Genomic DNA, 18,310 nt, shown 5'->3' with positions numbered 1-18,310 from the left:
ACCCCGCACTCCGTACCCCTCAGTCCCCCCAGCCTGAGTGAGCCAGAGCCCCTTAAATCAGCTGCTACTTTAACCCCGTCCGGTCTGAACGAAGAATAGACACCCTCAGGCGACATACACGCAGAGGCAGGGCCAAATCCAAAGCTGAACCCCAAGAGCTGTGCGAACAAAGAAGAGAAAGGGAAATCTCTCCATGCAGCCTCAGGAGCAGCGAATTAGATCTCCACAATCAACCTGATGTGCACCCTGCATCTGTGGAGTACCTGAATAGAAAATGAATCAACCCAAAATTGAGATGGTGGACTTTGGGAGCAATGATATATATATTTTTTTCCTTTTTCTCTTTTTGTGACTGTGTATGTGTATGCTTCTTTGTGTGATTCTGTCTGTATAGCTTTGCTCTTACCAATTGTCCTAGGGTTCTGTCTGTCCATTTTTGGGGGGTTTTCTTAGTATAGTTTTTAGCTCTTGTTATTATTGGTGGATTTGTCTTTTGGTTTGGTTGCTCTCTTCTTTCTTTTTTTTTCTTTTTTTATTACATTTTAATTTTTTTACTTTTAATAATTATTTTATATTTTTTATTCAAATAACTTTTTCTTTTCTCTTTCTTCCATTTTTTCTTTCTCTCCCTCCCTCCCTCCTTTTTCTTCTGAGTCATGTGGCTGATAGGGTATTGGTGCTCCGGCCAGGTGTCAGGCCTGTGCCTCTGAGGTGGGAGAGCTGAGTTCAGGACATTGGTCCACCAGACACCTCCCTGCTCCACGTAATATCAAATGGTGAAAGCTCTCCCAGAGATCTCCATCTCAACGTGAAGACCCAGCTCCACTCAACGACCAGCAAGCTACAGTGCTGGACACCCTATGCCAAACAACTAGCAACACAGGAACACAACTCCACCCATTAGAAGAGAGTCTGCCTAAAATCGTAACAAGTTCGCAGACACCCCAAAACACACCACCAGACGCAGTCCTGCCCACCAGAAAGACAAGATCCAGCCTCGTCCACCTGAACACAGGCACCAGTCCCATCCAGCAGGAAGCCTACACAACCTACTGAACCAACCTTACCCACTGGGGGCAGACACCAAAAATAACGGGACCTAGGAACCTGCAGGTTGCAAAAAGGAAACCCCAAACACAGTAAGTTAAGCAAAATGAGAAGACGGAGAAACACACAGCAGATGAAGGAGCAAGGTAAAAACCCACCAGACCAAACAAATGAAGAGGAAATAGGCAGTTTACCTGAAAAAGAATTAAGCATAAGGATAGTAAAGATGATCCAAAATCTTGGAAATAGAATGGAGAAAATACAAGAAACGCTGAACAAGTATCTAGAAGAACTAAAGAGCAAACAATGATGAACCACACAATAAATGAAATTTAAAATTCTCTAGAAGGGATCAATAGCAGAATAACTGAGGCAGAAGAATGGAAAAGTGAACTGGAAGATAAAATAATGGAAATAACTACTGCAGAGCAGAATAAACAAAAAAGAATTGAGCACAGTCTCAGACACCTCTGGGACAACATTACACGTGCCAACATTTGAATTATAGGGGTCCCAGAAGAAGAAGAGAAAAAGAAAGGAACTGAGAAAATATTTGAAGAGATTATAGTGAAAACTTCCCTAACATAGGAAAGGAAAGAGTCGATCAGGTCCAGGAAGCGCAGAGAATCCTGTACAGGATAAATCCAAGGAGAAACATGCAAAGACACATAATAATCAAACTATCGGGGCTTCCCTGGTGGCGCAGTGGTTGAGAGTACGCCTGCTGATGCCGGGGACACGGGTTCATACCATGGTCTGGTCCGGGAGGATCCCACATGCCGCGGAGCGGCTAGGCCTGTGAGCCATGGCCGCTGGGCCTGCGCGTCTGGAGCCTGTGCTCCGCAACGGGAGGGGCCACGGCAGTGAGAGGCCCGTGTACCGCAAAAAAAAATATCAAACTATCAAAAATTAAATACAAAGAACAAATATTAAAAGCAACAAAGGAAAAACAACAAATAACATACAAGGGAATCCCCATAAGGTTAACAGCTGATCTTTCAGCAGAAACTCTGCAAGCCAGAAGGGAGTGGCAGGACATATTTAAAGTGATGAAAGGGAAAAACCTACAACCAAGATTACTCTACCCAGCAAGGATCTCATTCAGATTCGATGGAGAAATTAAAACCTTTACAGACAAGCAAAAGCTAAGAGAATTCAACACCACCAAACCAGCTTTACAACAAATGCTAAAGCAACTTCTCTCGGCAGGAAACACAAGAGAAGGAAAACACCTACAATAACAAACCCAAAACAATTAAGAAAATGGTAATAGGAACATACATATCGATAACCACCTTAAATGTAAGTGGATTAAATGCTCCAGCCAAAAGACATAGACTGGCTAAACAGATACAAAAACAAGACCCGTATATATGCTGTCTACAAGAGGCCCACTTCAGACCTAGGGACACATACAGACTGAAAGTGAGGGGATAGAAAAGATACTCCATGCAAATGGAAATCAAAAGAAAGCTGGAGTAGCAATTCTCTTATCAGACAAAATCGACTTTAAAATAAGGAGTATTACAAGAGACAAAGAAGGACACTACATAATGATCAAGGGATCAATGCAAGAAGAAGATATAACAATTGTAAATATTTATGCACCCAACATGGGAGCACCTCAATACATAAGACAAATGCTAACAGACATAAAAGGGGAAATTGACAGTAACACAACCATAGTAGGGGACTTTACCATCTAACTTTCACCAATGGACAGATCATCCAAAATGAAAATAAATAAGGAAACACAAGCTTTAAATGATACATTAAATAAGATGGAAGTTAACTGATAAAGGACATTCCATCCAAAATCAACAGAATACACTTTCTGCTCAAGTGCTCATGGAACATTCTCCAGGATAGATGACATCCTGGGTCAGAAATGAAGCCTTGGTAAATTTAAGAAAATTGAAATTGTATCAAGTCTCTTTTCTGGCCACAATGCTATGAGACTAGATGTCAATTACAGGAAAAAAAAATCTGTAAAAAATACGAACACATGGAGGCTAAACAATACATTACTTAATAACCAAGAGGTCACTGAAGAAATCAAAGAAGAAATCATAAAATACCTAGAAACAAATGCCAATGAAAACACGATGACCCGAAACCTATGTGATGCAGCAAAAGCAGTTCTAAGAGGGAAGTTTATAGCAATACAATCCTACGTCAAGAAACAAGAAAAATCTCACATAAACAACCTAACCTTACACCTAAAGCAATTAGAGAAAGAAGAACAAAAAAAAACACCCAAAGTTAGCAGAAGGAAAGAAATTATAAAGATCAGATCAGAAATAAATGAAAAAGAAATGAAGGAAACGATAGCAAAGATCAATAAAACTAAAAGCTGCTTCTTTGAGAAGATAAACAAAATTGATAAACCTTTAGCCAGACTCATCAAGAAAAAAAGGGAGAAGACTCAAATCAATAGAGTTAGAAATGAAAAAGCAGAAGTAACAACTGACACTGCAGAAACACAAAGGATCATGAGAGAGTACTACAAGCAACTCTATGCCAATAAAATGGACAACCTGGAAGAAATGGACAAATTCTTAGAAAGGTGTAATCTTCCAAGACTGAACCAGGAAGGAACAGAAAACATAAACAGACCAATCACAAGCACTGAAATTGAGAATGAGATTAAAAATCTTCCAACACCCTGGTCCGGAAGGATTCCACATGCCGCAGGGTGGCTGGGCCCGTGATCCATGGCCGCTGAGCCTGTGCTCCGCAACGGGAGAGGCCACAGCAGTGAGAGGCCTGCGTACCGCAAAAAAAAATAAAAATAAAAAAATAAAAAAATAAAAAAAATCTTCCAACAAACAAAAGCCCAGAACCAGATGGCTTCACAGGTGAGTTCTATCAAACATTTAGAGAAGAGCTAACACCTATCCTTCTCAAATTCTTCCAAAATATAGCAGAGGGAGGAACACTCCCAAACTCATTCTACGAGGCCACCATCACCTTGATACCAAAACCAGGCAAGGATGTCACAAAGAAAGAAAACTACAGGCCAATATCACTGATGAACATAGATGCAAAGATCCTCAACAAAATACTAGGAAACAGAATCCAACAGCACATTAAAAGGATCATACACCATGATCAAGTGGGGTTTATCCTAGGAATGCAAGGATTCCTCAGTATACGCAATTCAATCAATGTAATACACCATATTAACAAACTGAAGGATAAAAACCATATGACCATCTCAATAGATGCAGAAAAAACTCCTGACAAAATTCAACACCCATTTATGATAAAAACCCTCCAGAAAGTAGGCATAGAGGGAACTTACCTCAACATAATAAAGGCCATATATGATAAACCCACAGCCAACATCATTCTCAATGGTGAAAAACTGAAATCATTTTCACTAAGATCAGGAACAAGACAAGGTTACCCACTCTCACCACGGTTATTCAACACAGTTTTGGAAATTTTAGCCACAGCAATCAGAGAAGAAAAAGAAATAAAAGGAATCCAAATCAGAAAAGAAGATGTAAAGCTGTCACTGTTTGCAGATGACATGACACTATACATAGAGAATCCTAAAGACTCTACTGAAAAACTCTAGAGCTAATCAATGAATTTGTTAAAGGAGCAGGATACAAAATGAATGCACAGAAATCTCTTGCATTCCTGTACACTAATGATGAAAAATCTGAAAGAGAAATGAAGGAAACATTCCCATTTACCACTGCAACAAAAAGAATAAAATACCTAGGAATAAACCTACCTAAGGAGATAAAAGACCTGTATGCAGAAAACTATAAGACACTCGCGAAAGAAATTAAAGATGATACAGACAGATGGAGAGATATACCATGTTCTTGGATTGGAAGAATCCACATTGTGAAAATGACTACAGTACCCAAAGCAATATACAGATTCAATGCAATTCCTATCAAACTACCAATGGCATTTTTCACAGAACTAGAAAAAAAAGTTTCACAGTTTGTATGGCAACACAAAAGACCCCGAATGGCCAAAGCAATCTTGAGGAAGAAAAACAGAGCTGGAGGAATCAGGCTCCTGGACTTCAGAGTATACTACAAAGCTACAGTAATCAAGACAGTATGTTACTGGCACAAAAACACAAATATAGATCAATGGAACAGGATAGAAAGCCCAGAGATAAGCCCAACACACACATGGTCACCTTATTTTTGATAAAGGAGGCAAGAATATACAATGGAGAAAAGACAGCCTCTTCAATAAGTGGTGCTGGGAAAACTGGAGAGCTACATGTAAAAGAGTGAAATTAGAACACTCCCTAACACCATACACAAAAATAAACTCAAAATGGATTAAACACCTAAATGTAAGGCCAGACACTATAAAACTCACAGAGGAAAACACAGGCAGAACACTTTATGACATAAATCACAGCTAGATCCTTTTTGACCCACCTCCTAGAGAAATGGAAATAAAACCAAAAATAAACAAATGGGACCTAATGAAACTTAAAAGCTTTTGCACAGTAAAGGAAACCATAAACAAGACGAAAAAACAACCCTCAGAATGGGAGAAAATATCTGCAAATGAAGCAACTGACAAAGGATTAATCTCCAAAATTTACAAGCAGCTCATGCAACTCAATATCAAAAAAACAAACAACCCAATCCAAAAATGGGCAGTAGACCTAAATAGACATTTCTCCAAAGAAGATATACAGATTGCCAACAAACACATGAAAGGATGCTCAACATCACTAATCATTAGAGAAATGCAAAGCAAAACCACAATGAGGAAACCTCACACCAGTTAGAATGGCCATCATTAAAAAATCCAGACCACAATGAGGTATCACCTCACACCTGTCAGAATGGCCATCATCAGACAATCCAGAAACAATAAATGCCGGAGAGAGTGTGGAGAAAAGGCAACCCTCTTGCACTGTTGGTGGGAATGTAAATTGATACAGTCACTATGGAGAACAGTATGGAGGTTCCTTAAAAAACTAAAAATAGAACTACCATAATACCCAGCAATCCCAGTATTGGGCATATACCCTGAGAAAACCATAATTCATAAAGAGTCATGTACCACAATGTTCACTGCAGCTCTATTTACAATAGCCAGGACATGGAAGCAACCTAAGTGTCCATCGACAGATGAATGGATAAAGAAGATGTGGCGCATATATACAATGGAATATTACTCAGCCATAGAAAGAAACAAAATTGAGTTATCTGTACTGAGGTGGATGGACCTAGAGTCTGTCATACAGAGTGAAGTCAGTCAGAAAGAGAGAAACAAATACCGTATGCTAACACACATATATGAATCTAAAAAAAAATTTAAAATGGTTCTGAAGAACCTAGGAGCAGGACAGGAACAAAGACGCAGATGTAGAGAATGGACTTGAGTACATGGGGAGGGGGAAAGGCAAGCTGGGATGAAGTGAGAGTGACATGGACGTATATATAATACCAAATGTAAAACAGATAGGTAGTAGGAAGCAGCCGCATAGAACAGGGTGATCAGTTCGGTGCTTTGTGACCACCTAGAGGGGTGGAATAGGGAGGGTGGGAGGGAGACGCAAGATGGAGGAGGTATGGGGATGTATGCATATGTATAGCTTACTCACTTTGTTATAAAGCAGAAACTAACCACCATTGTAAAGCAATTATACTCCAATAGAGATGTTAAAACAATAAAATAAAAATAAATAAAAATATTGAGCTGGGAGTCAATATTTTCAAACACAATAATATAGATTTTAAACTTTGAAAAGCATCTTCTAAACTAAAAAAAATGCTGATTACTGTTTTTCTAATTAACTGATCCCATCTATAGTGAAGTAGTACAGGAAAAAATGCCTGTATTTTCAACCTTTCACTTGCCATTGACTGCTTATCCATAGTCAAAACAAAAATAAACTTTAAAAAATATCCCTCAATTTTTATTGAACTTTGTAACCATCCTCCTCTAGATATCGGCCTATGTTTCTGCTTCTTTTCATAGTTAAACTTTTGGAAATAAGAGTCTAATTTCACTGTCTTTACTCCATCACCTCCTACTGATTCCACAATGTACTGCAATGTCTTCTGTCTTCCCAGTTCCCTAAACCTGCAAAGGAGAATAAACTAAAGGGCAAATTTGATAGTCTTTTTCAATTTTATTTTATTTGAACTTTATGAAGCACCCAACTAATTCCTTATCAATGCTCACCTTTCCTTTTATTTGGTAACATCTCACACTCCTTGGTCTCTAACCTGTTTTTTGTTCCCCTTTAATGCTCCTTTCCTCTACCCAGCCAAGGAATTTTTGTGTTGTGTGTGGCTCACTTCTAAGTGAAAAGATCCATGATACAGAGTGCTATAGAGCCTTGCTATTTAAAATTGTGTTCCAAGGACCAGCAGCATTGGCATCACCTGGGAGCTTACTGTGAAGGCAGGATCTCGGGTTTCACTCCATAACTACTGATTCACTGTTGCATCCACAATAAATTTGAGAAGGACTGTTAGTAGAGCTTTTGAAAGGATTAAACTTGCAGACTGAATAACTGACAGAAGAAACAGGCTTCCTTATACAATTCCCTACCCGTGACAGTAACACTAGCATCTTCAAATCTCTGTCAAACTAATTGTTTTCTAAGGTAGTCACTGTGATAGACTACCTTACAGTTACTAAATACTCTGTATTCCTCCCTGGGGAGGAATATAAAATACACTGTACCATCCCACTGATGTCAGACTTGGCTACGTGACTTGCTTTTCCCAAGGAAACGTGAACAGAAACCATGAGTCTTTCAGGTAGAAGTGTTAAGACCCAACATTAAACTTCTAAGGTCTTTTTTCCTTCTATCTCAAGACCAGGGCTGTTCCATATAGTGACTACCCTCTAAAAGGCTATTACACATACACATACCTGTGCACACACATCTAGTCATTCCTGTTTCTGCTCCTGGTTAAATTAAAATGCTTGGAAAATAAAAGTTCTTCAGGAATTCATGCATAAGAAGCAAATCACCTACTAGGGGAGAAAGAAAACAGTCTAGCTTGCTTAAGACCTCTTTACTGAAACATTATTCAATGCCATAAGAATGAAATTATACCGAATTATCAAAATAAAAACTCTAGGAATGATCAAAGGAGTAGCAGGGAGTACTCAACAATTATGTAGTGGAAGAACTATTTGTGACTGGTGTAAGTATGACAGCGCTATATAAGTATGAGAATTGTAAATACAATGTAATAAATATCAGGAGGTGGGGAGAAGAAATATGGGAGATGACACTGCTCATGTTACCTCCAAGAGTTAAAGAAACCCCACCTAAAACTGAAACAAGAATGTAACAATAATACCAGTCTCTTAATATTTTTGCAGATTCTGCTTAACTTTAGACACACCATTTAGGAAATACTTTCTCAAGGCAAACAAATATCTTTCAGTCACTCTTTCCCTCTAACCATCTATCCATCATTTTATACGTATATATTCATAAAACAGATCTTAACAATAACGCCTACCCTAACATTAATGACATCACTATATAGTTGGATTGGAGGTGGCTTTTAAGCTTTAATCTTTGTTATGTATGACTTCTTCATAGTTAGCATGCATTAGTTTTACCAAAGTTTATAATCTAGCACCTACCCCTCAGTTAAGACAAACCATCAGATAACTGCATATTTGGGTTAACTGTTTTCGTCCTGTACAGAACCGTTTTTACTATCTTGCATTTTGTTGTCACACCACTGAACCACATTAAAGAATGGTGTTAAAAAATAGCTTTTTGAAATTAGAATCTGTATTTACTATAAAGATGACGAGGACACTTTTTGCTATATTAGAATTCCATGATAATTTTTTCTCTTTATTCTATCAGGAAAAGTTGTGTTTTTCTTACCCGCCTAAGCAACAGGTTTATCTTTATCTTAGTGACACTGTGATTTATGTCTGATCACATTTCCCTTTTTCACTGATTGCTAGAAAACAAAGGCTAATTTTTGGCCTTTCTCTAATACATTAATTTGGTCTTAAAACATGCCCCTTTTTTGTACTAATATTCATTCATTCAAAAAAATGTATCAAGAGTCTCTTAATGTAAGTTTGCTGATGGCCATTAAGGAGTCTTTATAAATACAGAAAAAAACTATTTGCAGTTACTTTACTTTTTAATTAATGTTTGATTTATTGAAGTACAAATATAAAAATCTAGTTTTCCTTTAAGCCTTCAACTATAAGTGTATTCTATTTATAAAACTAATAAATTTAACACTCTTTCTAAGGTGCTTTTGATAGTTAATCAACTCAAACAGAAAACAAACTAAATATCCTTAAATACAAATGAGTAATTAAATTCTCTCACATATATATACTAGATTGTATTTATACATCTACTATCGTAAACACTTTAATTGCCTCTAACAAGAAAACCTTTCTAAAAACTTAACTCTAGTAAATATATTACAATAAAGTTTTAAATATAATGAATGTTAAGTTCTCTTAAACATTCCAATAGTTTCAAAATTTAGCCAAATACTTGCACCTTTTAACTTAAAATCACTCAAAAAACAATTACATAAGTATTCATCTTCAATTAGATTCTTAGACTAATTTGTATGTACTCTAATAGGCCTAATTCTCTGAAATATGACAAATATTTTAAAGACCAAATACACTGATTATTCCTAAACTTAATACAAAAATACTAAGCATTTAACAAATTTCATCATTTCCATATTTACTTCTAACCTTAACAAGGGTAAAAGACTTACCCACTAAAGAAAGCAGTGATTCTCAAAGTGTGGTCCCCAGATCAGCAGCATTGGCATTACTTTAGAAGTTGTTAGAAATGCAAATAATGGGTCCTGGCTCATCAGAAACTCTAGAGGAGGGGTCCAACATTTTTAACAAGCCTTTGGGTCATTCTGAGGCACATTAAAGTCTGAGACTCATTGCTTTATTGTAGCCTCAACTACTCAGAGGCAGTTTTGTCCTAAAACACACATAATATAAAAGCCTTGAGTTCAGCCATCCTGTGAGGTGAGCAGCAATTCTAAAATGGACAAATCTACTTCATGCTTGAGAACCAATGGACAAAGGAAACAATATTAAGACCTCAAACTTAGTTGGAGTTACCATCAGAGCAGATTGAGGTTGTTTATCAAGAAGAGATTCTTCTCCCCCTCACCTTAGGATATGAGACTAAGACTGCAGACATCTAGGGTTATCCTCTTCCATGAGTGACCAGCACCATGAGTTGTTTTATTAATAGTAACAACTGGTACTCCAAATCCTATACAGGCACTTGGTCTTCTCTGGGTTCAAGATAACTATTATCTAACTCTTCCAGACAATCTGCATCTGCAATTTCCAACCTAAAATATATCTAAGTTTTCTTACACCTTACTCGGATTTTATGTTTTCATCTCATTTTAATATCCTTCTGATTCTAAAGAAATTTCAGTGACTATCCATCTTATCCTTTAGCTAATTTAACTTGTTTTAACTTTAACATCACACATGATAGAGTTTTGCATTCTTCTCACTTTTCCTGTCTGACATAACTCTTAGAAATAGGAAGATAACACTCAAATGTATTCTATATCCCTTATTTCTTTGTCTGGCCCAGATTCTTTGTCAGGAAAATGGGATAATAATAGTACCTATCTCACAGAGTTGTTATTAGGATTAAATAAAAATATCTGCTAGTGCCTGCTCCATAGAAAATGTTCTTAGCCACTCTTATTCTTGTCATTTCCCCAAAAGATACTGTTTTAATTGGTAAAAGTAAATGAAAAGAAACTTCAAATAGGAGTGAGATGTATTTAAAGTATACTGTCACCAAGTGGGAGAATAGAGTTGACATAACAGGGAAGTTTATGATAAAAACTATGCTACAATTAAGTTGAAACTCTAAATACGTTAAATTTTTTCACTTATTACCATGTGATCTAGTAACTGACTACTTTTAAAGGTTACCCAATACAGGCTTATGGTGATGCCTCCAAAGCTGATCTATACTCAAGGTCTAAAAATTTTTTTGAATCAAAACATAATTCACTCTTTAAGCAGGAGCAAAACTTGTGTCATAGTGTGTCTTCTTTGTAATTGTTATTAACTAGAGCAATGGTGTGATAAGCTCCTTAATGTGTCTAAGTCCCAATTAGATTTTCCTGAGAGGACTATAATGTTGGAGTCAGCAAACACTGAAAACTGGTAAAAGCAAAAGCAGCCACCTTGGAGAGGAGTGAAGGCATCAGTTAACACTGTCAGGTAAGCAGTTTGTTTATAGAAAGTTAAAATCAGAAACATACGACCAAAGTTTTATCTGGTCCATCCTTAAACTGTCAATGGTAAAACTATTTTATCAGCATCTTTACTGAACATGAAATGGTGAGGGGTAAGATCACAAACAACAAATGGAGTCCTGGAGTGTAGCCGATCTACAAGTGTAGAAGTGTCTGCACAATATATATTGCTACAACACACAGGACATTTTAAAGAACTGAAGGAAAGGGTGACAAATAACAGGGAACTTAAGCAGCTGTTATAAAAATCTAAAATAAAGGTAGTCACAAGCAGAAAGAGTAGAAGAAATCCTTTAAACAGACTAACAAATACTCGTTCCAAAGGACACAAATGTAAAGAAAAACCCTATACCCAAAACCTATCTGGTAGGCAGCTGCCAAGAAAAGAGTTCTCATTTTAAGCAAAGGCTGCCTAGAAATTAATGAAGAACCATTTATTTTTTACCTGTATGTATACATGCTGCCTCTCAAAGGAGTCAACTGAGGAAGCTATACTTATTCTAAGAGTGGGAGGGGGTAATCAAGTTATTGCTGGGGCATTCATCTTTTGAACTACCTTCAGAACTCTGTAGGCATAACTTTATAGACTTACAATGTTTTTAACCCCAAATGCTATTTAATTTGTAGCTTTACCATCTATCATTTTCACTAATTCTGTTCCAAATGAAAAAAAGAGCTCCAGAGTTGAGAACCTTTGAGATCATCCAATCAACCTCATTTAAAACAAGAAAATATACACCCAAAGAGATTAAGTAATTTATACAAATTCTTTCAGCTAGTTAATGCTAGAAGTGCCTGTCCACTGACCTTGGTCATAAACTGACATCACAAGGCCTTTCTAACTTGTGTCAGAGATTTGGGGGCACCATGAATATTAAAGAAAGTGCCATGAGCTCATAAGGCAGCTTCAACAGAAGAGGAATTTGTATAGTATTTTGAAGCTGTAACTCTGAAGGAGAGTGTTTGATATAGCAGTGTGCTCAATAAATGTTTCTGAATCAATGAATCAGATGTATATATTTGGGCATATTTGTTAAATTATTCATCATATCCCTTTCCAGGTTAAGTTCACCACATATTTCTCAGTTCTTCATCTACCTAGAGGCTGGTCACATTTCAACTGTTTGCAATTAGTCAACTGAGGTCTCATAAAAAAAAAAATCCTTTATTCAAACACTTGAAAGTTCTAGTGCTCATCCCTGGTCCCACCTTTAAGAGGATTCTGCATCTGATTAATATCCTTCAAAGCAGAAACCAAGTATCCCCTTTTTCATTTTTCTAATTCCATAAACAAGAGTTGTGAAGAAAAGATATTACGTAAAGTGAAGAAAAATTAATAAAAGGGACCATGCTAAAATTACATTTTAATATTCAAGTTTCTTCAAAGCTTAAATTACACACACACACACACACACACACAATCAACAGATGTCCTCACAGTTTCAGTGCTTTAAAATGAATGTTAGGATGTGGGTTATGGATAGATTTTATATTCTTTGTACTTTTCTTTATTTTCTAAACTAATACTCACATAATTTACTCTCATAACACCAAAATGCATATTAAAAAAGGTAACAAGAATAAAATATGATTAGGAGAGGTCTGCCACTTATTAACTCAGGGGAAGCCAACGACATTGGAGAAGTTACCATATGCATGATGCAAATACCGCTTCAGCAAGTGCTTTTAAAAATTCCGTAAGATATCAATATCCTGTCATTATGACTGATTTCGTTTCTTAAAGGGCAGTACAACGCCACAATGACGAAAGAAAACTTAACAGGCAGTAGAATGATAACTGAGGAAAGTTTCCAGGGTCTGCCACCTCAAGACAACACGCAACCTTTCAAAATACACGACACAAAAATCCACTGGGTTCCCGTGTACGCTAAACATTTTCTTTTCCAAAGCCGTATTAAGTGCTTATGTGAATTCTAACAGTTGGCAAATATCAAATAAAAACAATGACCCAAACCAAACCCAAGTCAAGCACAGCGTTCTTAATGATTTCTAAGAGGGAAAACTTGAGCGTCACAATTGGTTCAACATTCACCTCTCACGGGGAGGGAAAAACGAAGGGATCCTACCCTTGAAACAGTTGGCGGGGTAAGGAAAGTCGAGCATAGGTGAAGAAAGCAGGAAGAGCAGAGCAGGAAGAGCTACGACGCAGACACGAGCAAGTCTTCCGTCCCCAGAGCAGAGCGAGTCCTCCGCTCCTCGCCCCGGTCCCGCAGCCATCCCGGCCCGGAACACCTGCCAACGCCGGGCCTGCGCCCCCCGCCCCCCGCCCACCCCGTTCACGCCGGCGGCCCGCGGGGCCGCGCCCCCAGCGCAGCGCCCACACCTCCGCCTCCCCCCGCCCTCAGCCCGGGTCGGCCGCGCGGGACGCGAAGGAAGGCTGGGCTCACCGGGTCCCTCCGGGCTGGACGGCGCCGGGGGCCGGTGGGGCGGGGACCCGCACCCGGGGTCCCCTTGTGCGGGCTCCCTCAGGTAATCCTCGAAGCGCACCTGCCGGGCTTCGCCGCCACCCACGAACCCCCGCAGGCGGTTGGCTGTGCCTCGCAGAAGGCGCCCGCTCTTCCCCGTGAACGTGGTCAGGTAGTCCATGCTGCCGCCGGGCAGGCGCCGAGGAGGCCAACGGTTTCCGCCGAGACGGCCACCCGGTGCTCGCCCACCCACGCGTCCGAGCCGACACTGGGGGCGGTGGCTCCGCACGCCTCACCGGAGGCGGGGAGGGAAAAGGGGAGGGGACGTCCGGAACTTGGCCCTGGGGCGGACCATCAGGGAACTAGGCGTCGGGGGAAAAGAAGCTGGACAAAAAAGTTTTGAAAAGTTTTTCTTGTTGCTTCCAAACGCCAGTTCGGGCCAAACTTAGCTTGTAAAGTAGATACATACTTCCTGGAACAGAGGCAGCGTCGAAACGCGGCGGCCTTTTAGCAAGCCGAACCGGACCTATCCGCTTCCCCCCACGTGCCTGGCCCCAATGGAGCAGGCCTGTCCCGCCCTACCCCGCCCAGTCCCGACCCGACCGGACTTTCGGGACTGCTGGGGAAAGGGGAGGAGGCCGAGCCTCGGGACTCGAGGGCAGAGCCGGGTATAAGGATGGCCCTGGGGAGGCTTCGCTGGATTTGCGGAGAGTTTGGGGGCCTAGGAGGGCAGTGTCCAAAAGTTTCTGTGTGTCCAAAAGTTTCTGTGAGTCTGTGCGTGTTAGGGGGAGGGACACAATCCACAGGAAACTTTTGCAGTTTGAAATTTTGGTGGGCGGGGTGGGTGAGAGGAAGGAGAGAATGTTAGTTTTAAGGTAAAACTAAAGTCGTAGTTAACATAAAACAACCCAGATAAAATGCTTCCTAGGAAGCCTTATGAGACCATCTTTGTAAAATAAAGCATTAATCGTCACGTTCGAAGTTCGCCGTGGCATTATGAACTGATGTTAGAGTTTGACATTCCATGACTCTGGTCCGGTAAGGCAAGGTAATTAGGGCTTCAGTGTGCAACTTCATCCTCCTTTAAGCAGAGAAGGAGCAACGACATTTGACGGACATTTACTACCCGATTTTGTTTCCTGTGAGATCTGGTTATTCTCTTCCTTTCACATCTGTTTATAGCTCTTTTAGTTTTTCCCATGCGGTAAATAAACTCTCTTTCGTGGAATTACCAGTTTATTAATGCATTTGAAGAAAACGTTTGAATTAGGAAGTTGAAGAGCTAATCATACCAAACAGTGGAGTCCAGAAAACATCTTTCAGGAACTTAAGCATTTTGCCAAACCATTTAAGATTATTCTCCACCCTGCCACCCCCTTTAAATTATTTGACTGATCTTTTTCCCATCATCACCATTTTCAGCTTAAATTCTTAATAGGTTGGACAAACTTCACCATTCTAACATCAGCATCACCTTTATACTTGGTTAAATGTATAGACTGTCTGGGCTGTACCCCCAGAGTGTGATTTCACAATGTTTCTGAGTAAGGACCCAGGAATATGCATATTCAGCAACCATCCCTGTGTTCAGATGTGCTGCTTAGGAAAGCACTGCTCCAGACTTCCTTCTGTACCTCCTTGGAATCCATTTGGTAGAGCGCTAAGTGGCTCCCAGTTTTTCTGCGATTTCCATTTGATAAGGAAGGAAGCATTACCAAGCTTAGCACCACTTCCAAGATCTCAGAGAGGCTCAGTAAGCTTTAAAAATTGAATTTCAATGACTTAAGTCTAATCCTGATTAACTACAGTGAAATCCTTTTTCTAAAATATGTTTTACATCTTCAGATTTGCCCTTAGTTTGTGATAACCATATCCAAAACAGTGGTTGAGTTTTTTATACCTGATTAAATCTGCACTTTTACATCTAACCTTAGTAGGCACCTGTACTCTACCAGTTCAAATACAGGTTTACAAGCAGTTAACCCATCAATTTTTTCTGCTTCTGTTTCATGGAAAGCTAGAGCTGCTGGATAAAAATGTATAACTTTGATGATTAAGTGCTTTACAAGTTTTTATTTAAACTCAGCTAAGCCCTAATGTCTCTAAAATCAGTTTACTCATTTCATCAGCTTTCCTTTTTATTCTTCCCATTTGTTGTCTGACCCATCACCATCCTCCTGAAGTTACCAAATTTATTACTCAAATGTGTTACTTGGTCTTCTAAATGACTCAAAATCATAGGCCATGAAATATAAACACTCTCACTTTTCTTCCCCTTTCCTTTTTAATCTACAAGCTCATCTCCATATATTGCCTCAGAAGGAAGGAAGTCCTTACTCTTGTCCATGCCTCTCCTTCTCCAAATTAATTCTTGACCTTAGTCTGGTGTATGTTGTCTATGACTTGTCAGCCTTATTATTCCTTTGCATTTTATTATTTTTTCTCTCTCCACTCTGGTTCCTTCCTCCTTATCATGCCATATCACCACATATATTCCTCTCATCCTTTAAGAAAAAAAAAGTGTCCTTATATATCGTATATGCCTCCTCCACCAAACCTTTGCCTTATTTTTTTTTTAAATTTATTTATTTTTGGCTGCATTGGGTCTTCATTGCTGTGTGCTGGCTTCTACTCTTTGTTGCAGTGCACAGGCTTCTCATTGCGGTGGCTTCTCTTCTTGTGGAGCACGGGCTCTAAGCACGCAGGCTTCAGTAGTTGTGGCACGTGGGCTTGGCAGCTGTGGCTCACGGGCTCCAGAGCGCAGGCTCAGCAGCCGTGGCGCACGGGCCCAGTGGCTCCGTGGCATGTGGGATCCTCCCGGACCAGGGCTCGAACCCATGCCCCCTGCATTGGCAGGTGGATTCCACTGCACCACCAGGGAAGCCCCCTTTGCCTTATTTTTAAAATAGCTTTATTGACATATGATTTTACAAACCATATAATTCATCTGTTAAAAGTATACAATTCAATGGTTGTTAGTATATTTTCACAGTTGTTAAACCATCACCCAAATCTAATTTTTGAACATTTCTATTATCCACCAAAGAAACTTCTTGTCCATTTCTAGTACTCCCCATTCCCACCACAGGCATAGACAACCACTAATCTACTTTTTGTCTCTATGGATTTGCCTTTTATAAACATTTCACATAAATGGAATCATATAATATCTGGTCTTTGGTGTCTGACTTCTTTCACTTAGCCTAATGTTTCTGAGGCTTATTCATGTTGTAGCAGGTATTAGTATGTCATTCCTTTTTGTTGCCAAATAATATTATAGGGACATATCATATTTTATTTATCCATTTATAAGTTGATGGATATTTGTATTATTCCCACTTTTTGGCTATTATGAGTAATGTTGCTATGAATATCTATGTACAAATTTTTTTGTGGACATATGTTTTCATTTCTCTCTATACCCAGAAGTTGAATTGCTGGATTTATTTTTTTGGTATAGAACATATTCTAAGTTTAAGGTATATAATGTGATGATTTGATAGGAGTATATATTGCAAAATGATTACTGCAGTAGAGTTAATTAACATTTCTATAAACTCGTATAATTACCTTTTTTGTATATGTGCTATGAGAACGTTTAGGATCTACTCTCTTAGCAACTTTCAACTATACAATATTGTTAGCTATAGTCACTAGGTTATATGTTAGATCCCCACGAGTTATTCAACTTAAAATTGGAAATTTATACCATTTGAGCAACATCTCACCATTTCCCCCAACCTTCAGACCCCAGGCAACCACGATTCTACTCTCTGTTTCTATGAGTTCAGTTTTTTTTAGATTCCACATGTAAGTGAGATGATATAGTATGTGTCTTTGTCTGACTTATTTCACTTAACATAATGCCCTCAAGGTCCATCCATGTTGTTGCAAATAGTAGTATTTCCTTTTTATGGCTGAATAATATTCCATTGTGTATCTATATCACATCTTATTTATCCATTCATCCATTGATGGATATTTAGGTTATTTCCATGTCTTAGCTATTGTGAATAAAGCTGCAGTGAACATGGGGGTGCAGATATCTCTTCGAGATAGTGATTACATTTCCTATGGATATATACCCAGAAGTAGAATTGATGGATCATACAGTAGTTCTATTTTTAATTTTTTGTGGAACCTCCATACTGTTTTCCATAGTGGCTGTACCAATTTACATCCCCACCAACGGTGCATGAGGGTTCCCTTTTCTCCACATCCTTGCTAACACTTATCTCCTACCTTTTTGATAACAGCCATTCTAATAGGTGTGGGGTGATCTCATTGTGGTTTTGATTTGCATTTGCCTGATGATTAGTGATGTTGAACATCTTTTCACGTAACTCTTGGCCATCTGTATGTCTTCTTTGGAAAAATTTCTATTCAGATCCTCTGCAAAGGTTTTTTTTTTTTTTCCCCCAACTTTCCATCTTTATTTATTTAATTAATTATTTATTTTTGCTGTACGCGGGCCTCTCACTGCTGTGGCCTCTCCCGTTGCGGAGCACAGGCTCCGGACACGCAGGCTCAGCGGCCATGGCTCACGGGCCTAGCCGCTCCACGGCA

General features: G+C 39.1%; 1 protein-coding gene across 3 annotated transcripts in view; it reads right to left on the bottom strand.

Moving 5' to 3' along the window:
- The window catches only part of OXR1 (oxidation resistance 1), a gene marked incomplete at both ends in the record, with an annotated part of 102,777 nt that extends 88,852 nt beyond the window's left edge, over window positions 1-13,925 (bottom strand). For all 3 annotated transcript variants that reach the window (XM_079722381.1, XM_079722383.1, XM_079722382.1), the window contains one exon: window positions 13,727-13,925. In XM_079722381.1, coding sequence (XP_079578507.1) covers window positions 13,727-13,925 — 199 coding nt within the window. The remainder of the gene's footprint in view (window positions 1-13,726) is intronic.
- Between the last annotated feature and the right edge of the window lie 4,385 nt (window positions 13,926-18,310).

Source organism: Hyperoodon ampullatus (genome assembly GCF_949752795.1).
Source record: "Hyperoodon ampullatus genome assembly, chromosome: 17".
NCBI classification, from domain to species: Eukaryota; Metazoa; Chordata; class Mammalia; order Artiodactyla; family Ziphiidae; genus Hyperoodon; species Hyperoodon ampullatus.
This window is presented reverse-complemented; position numbering and strand designations above follow the sequence as displayed.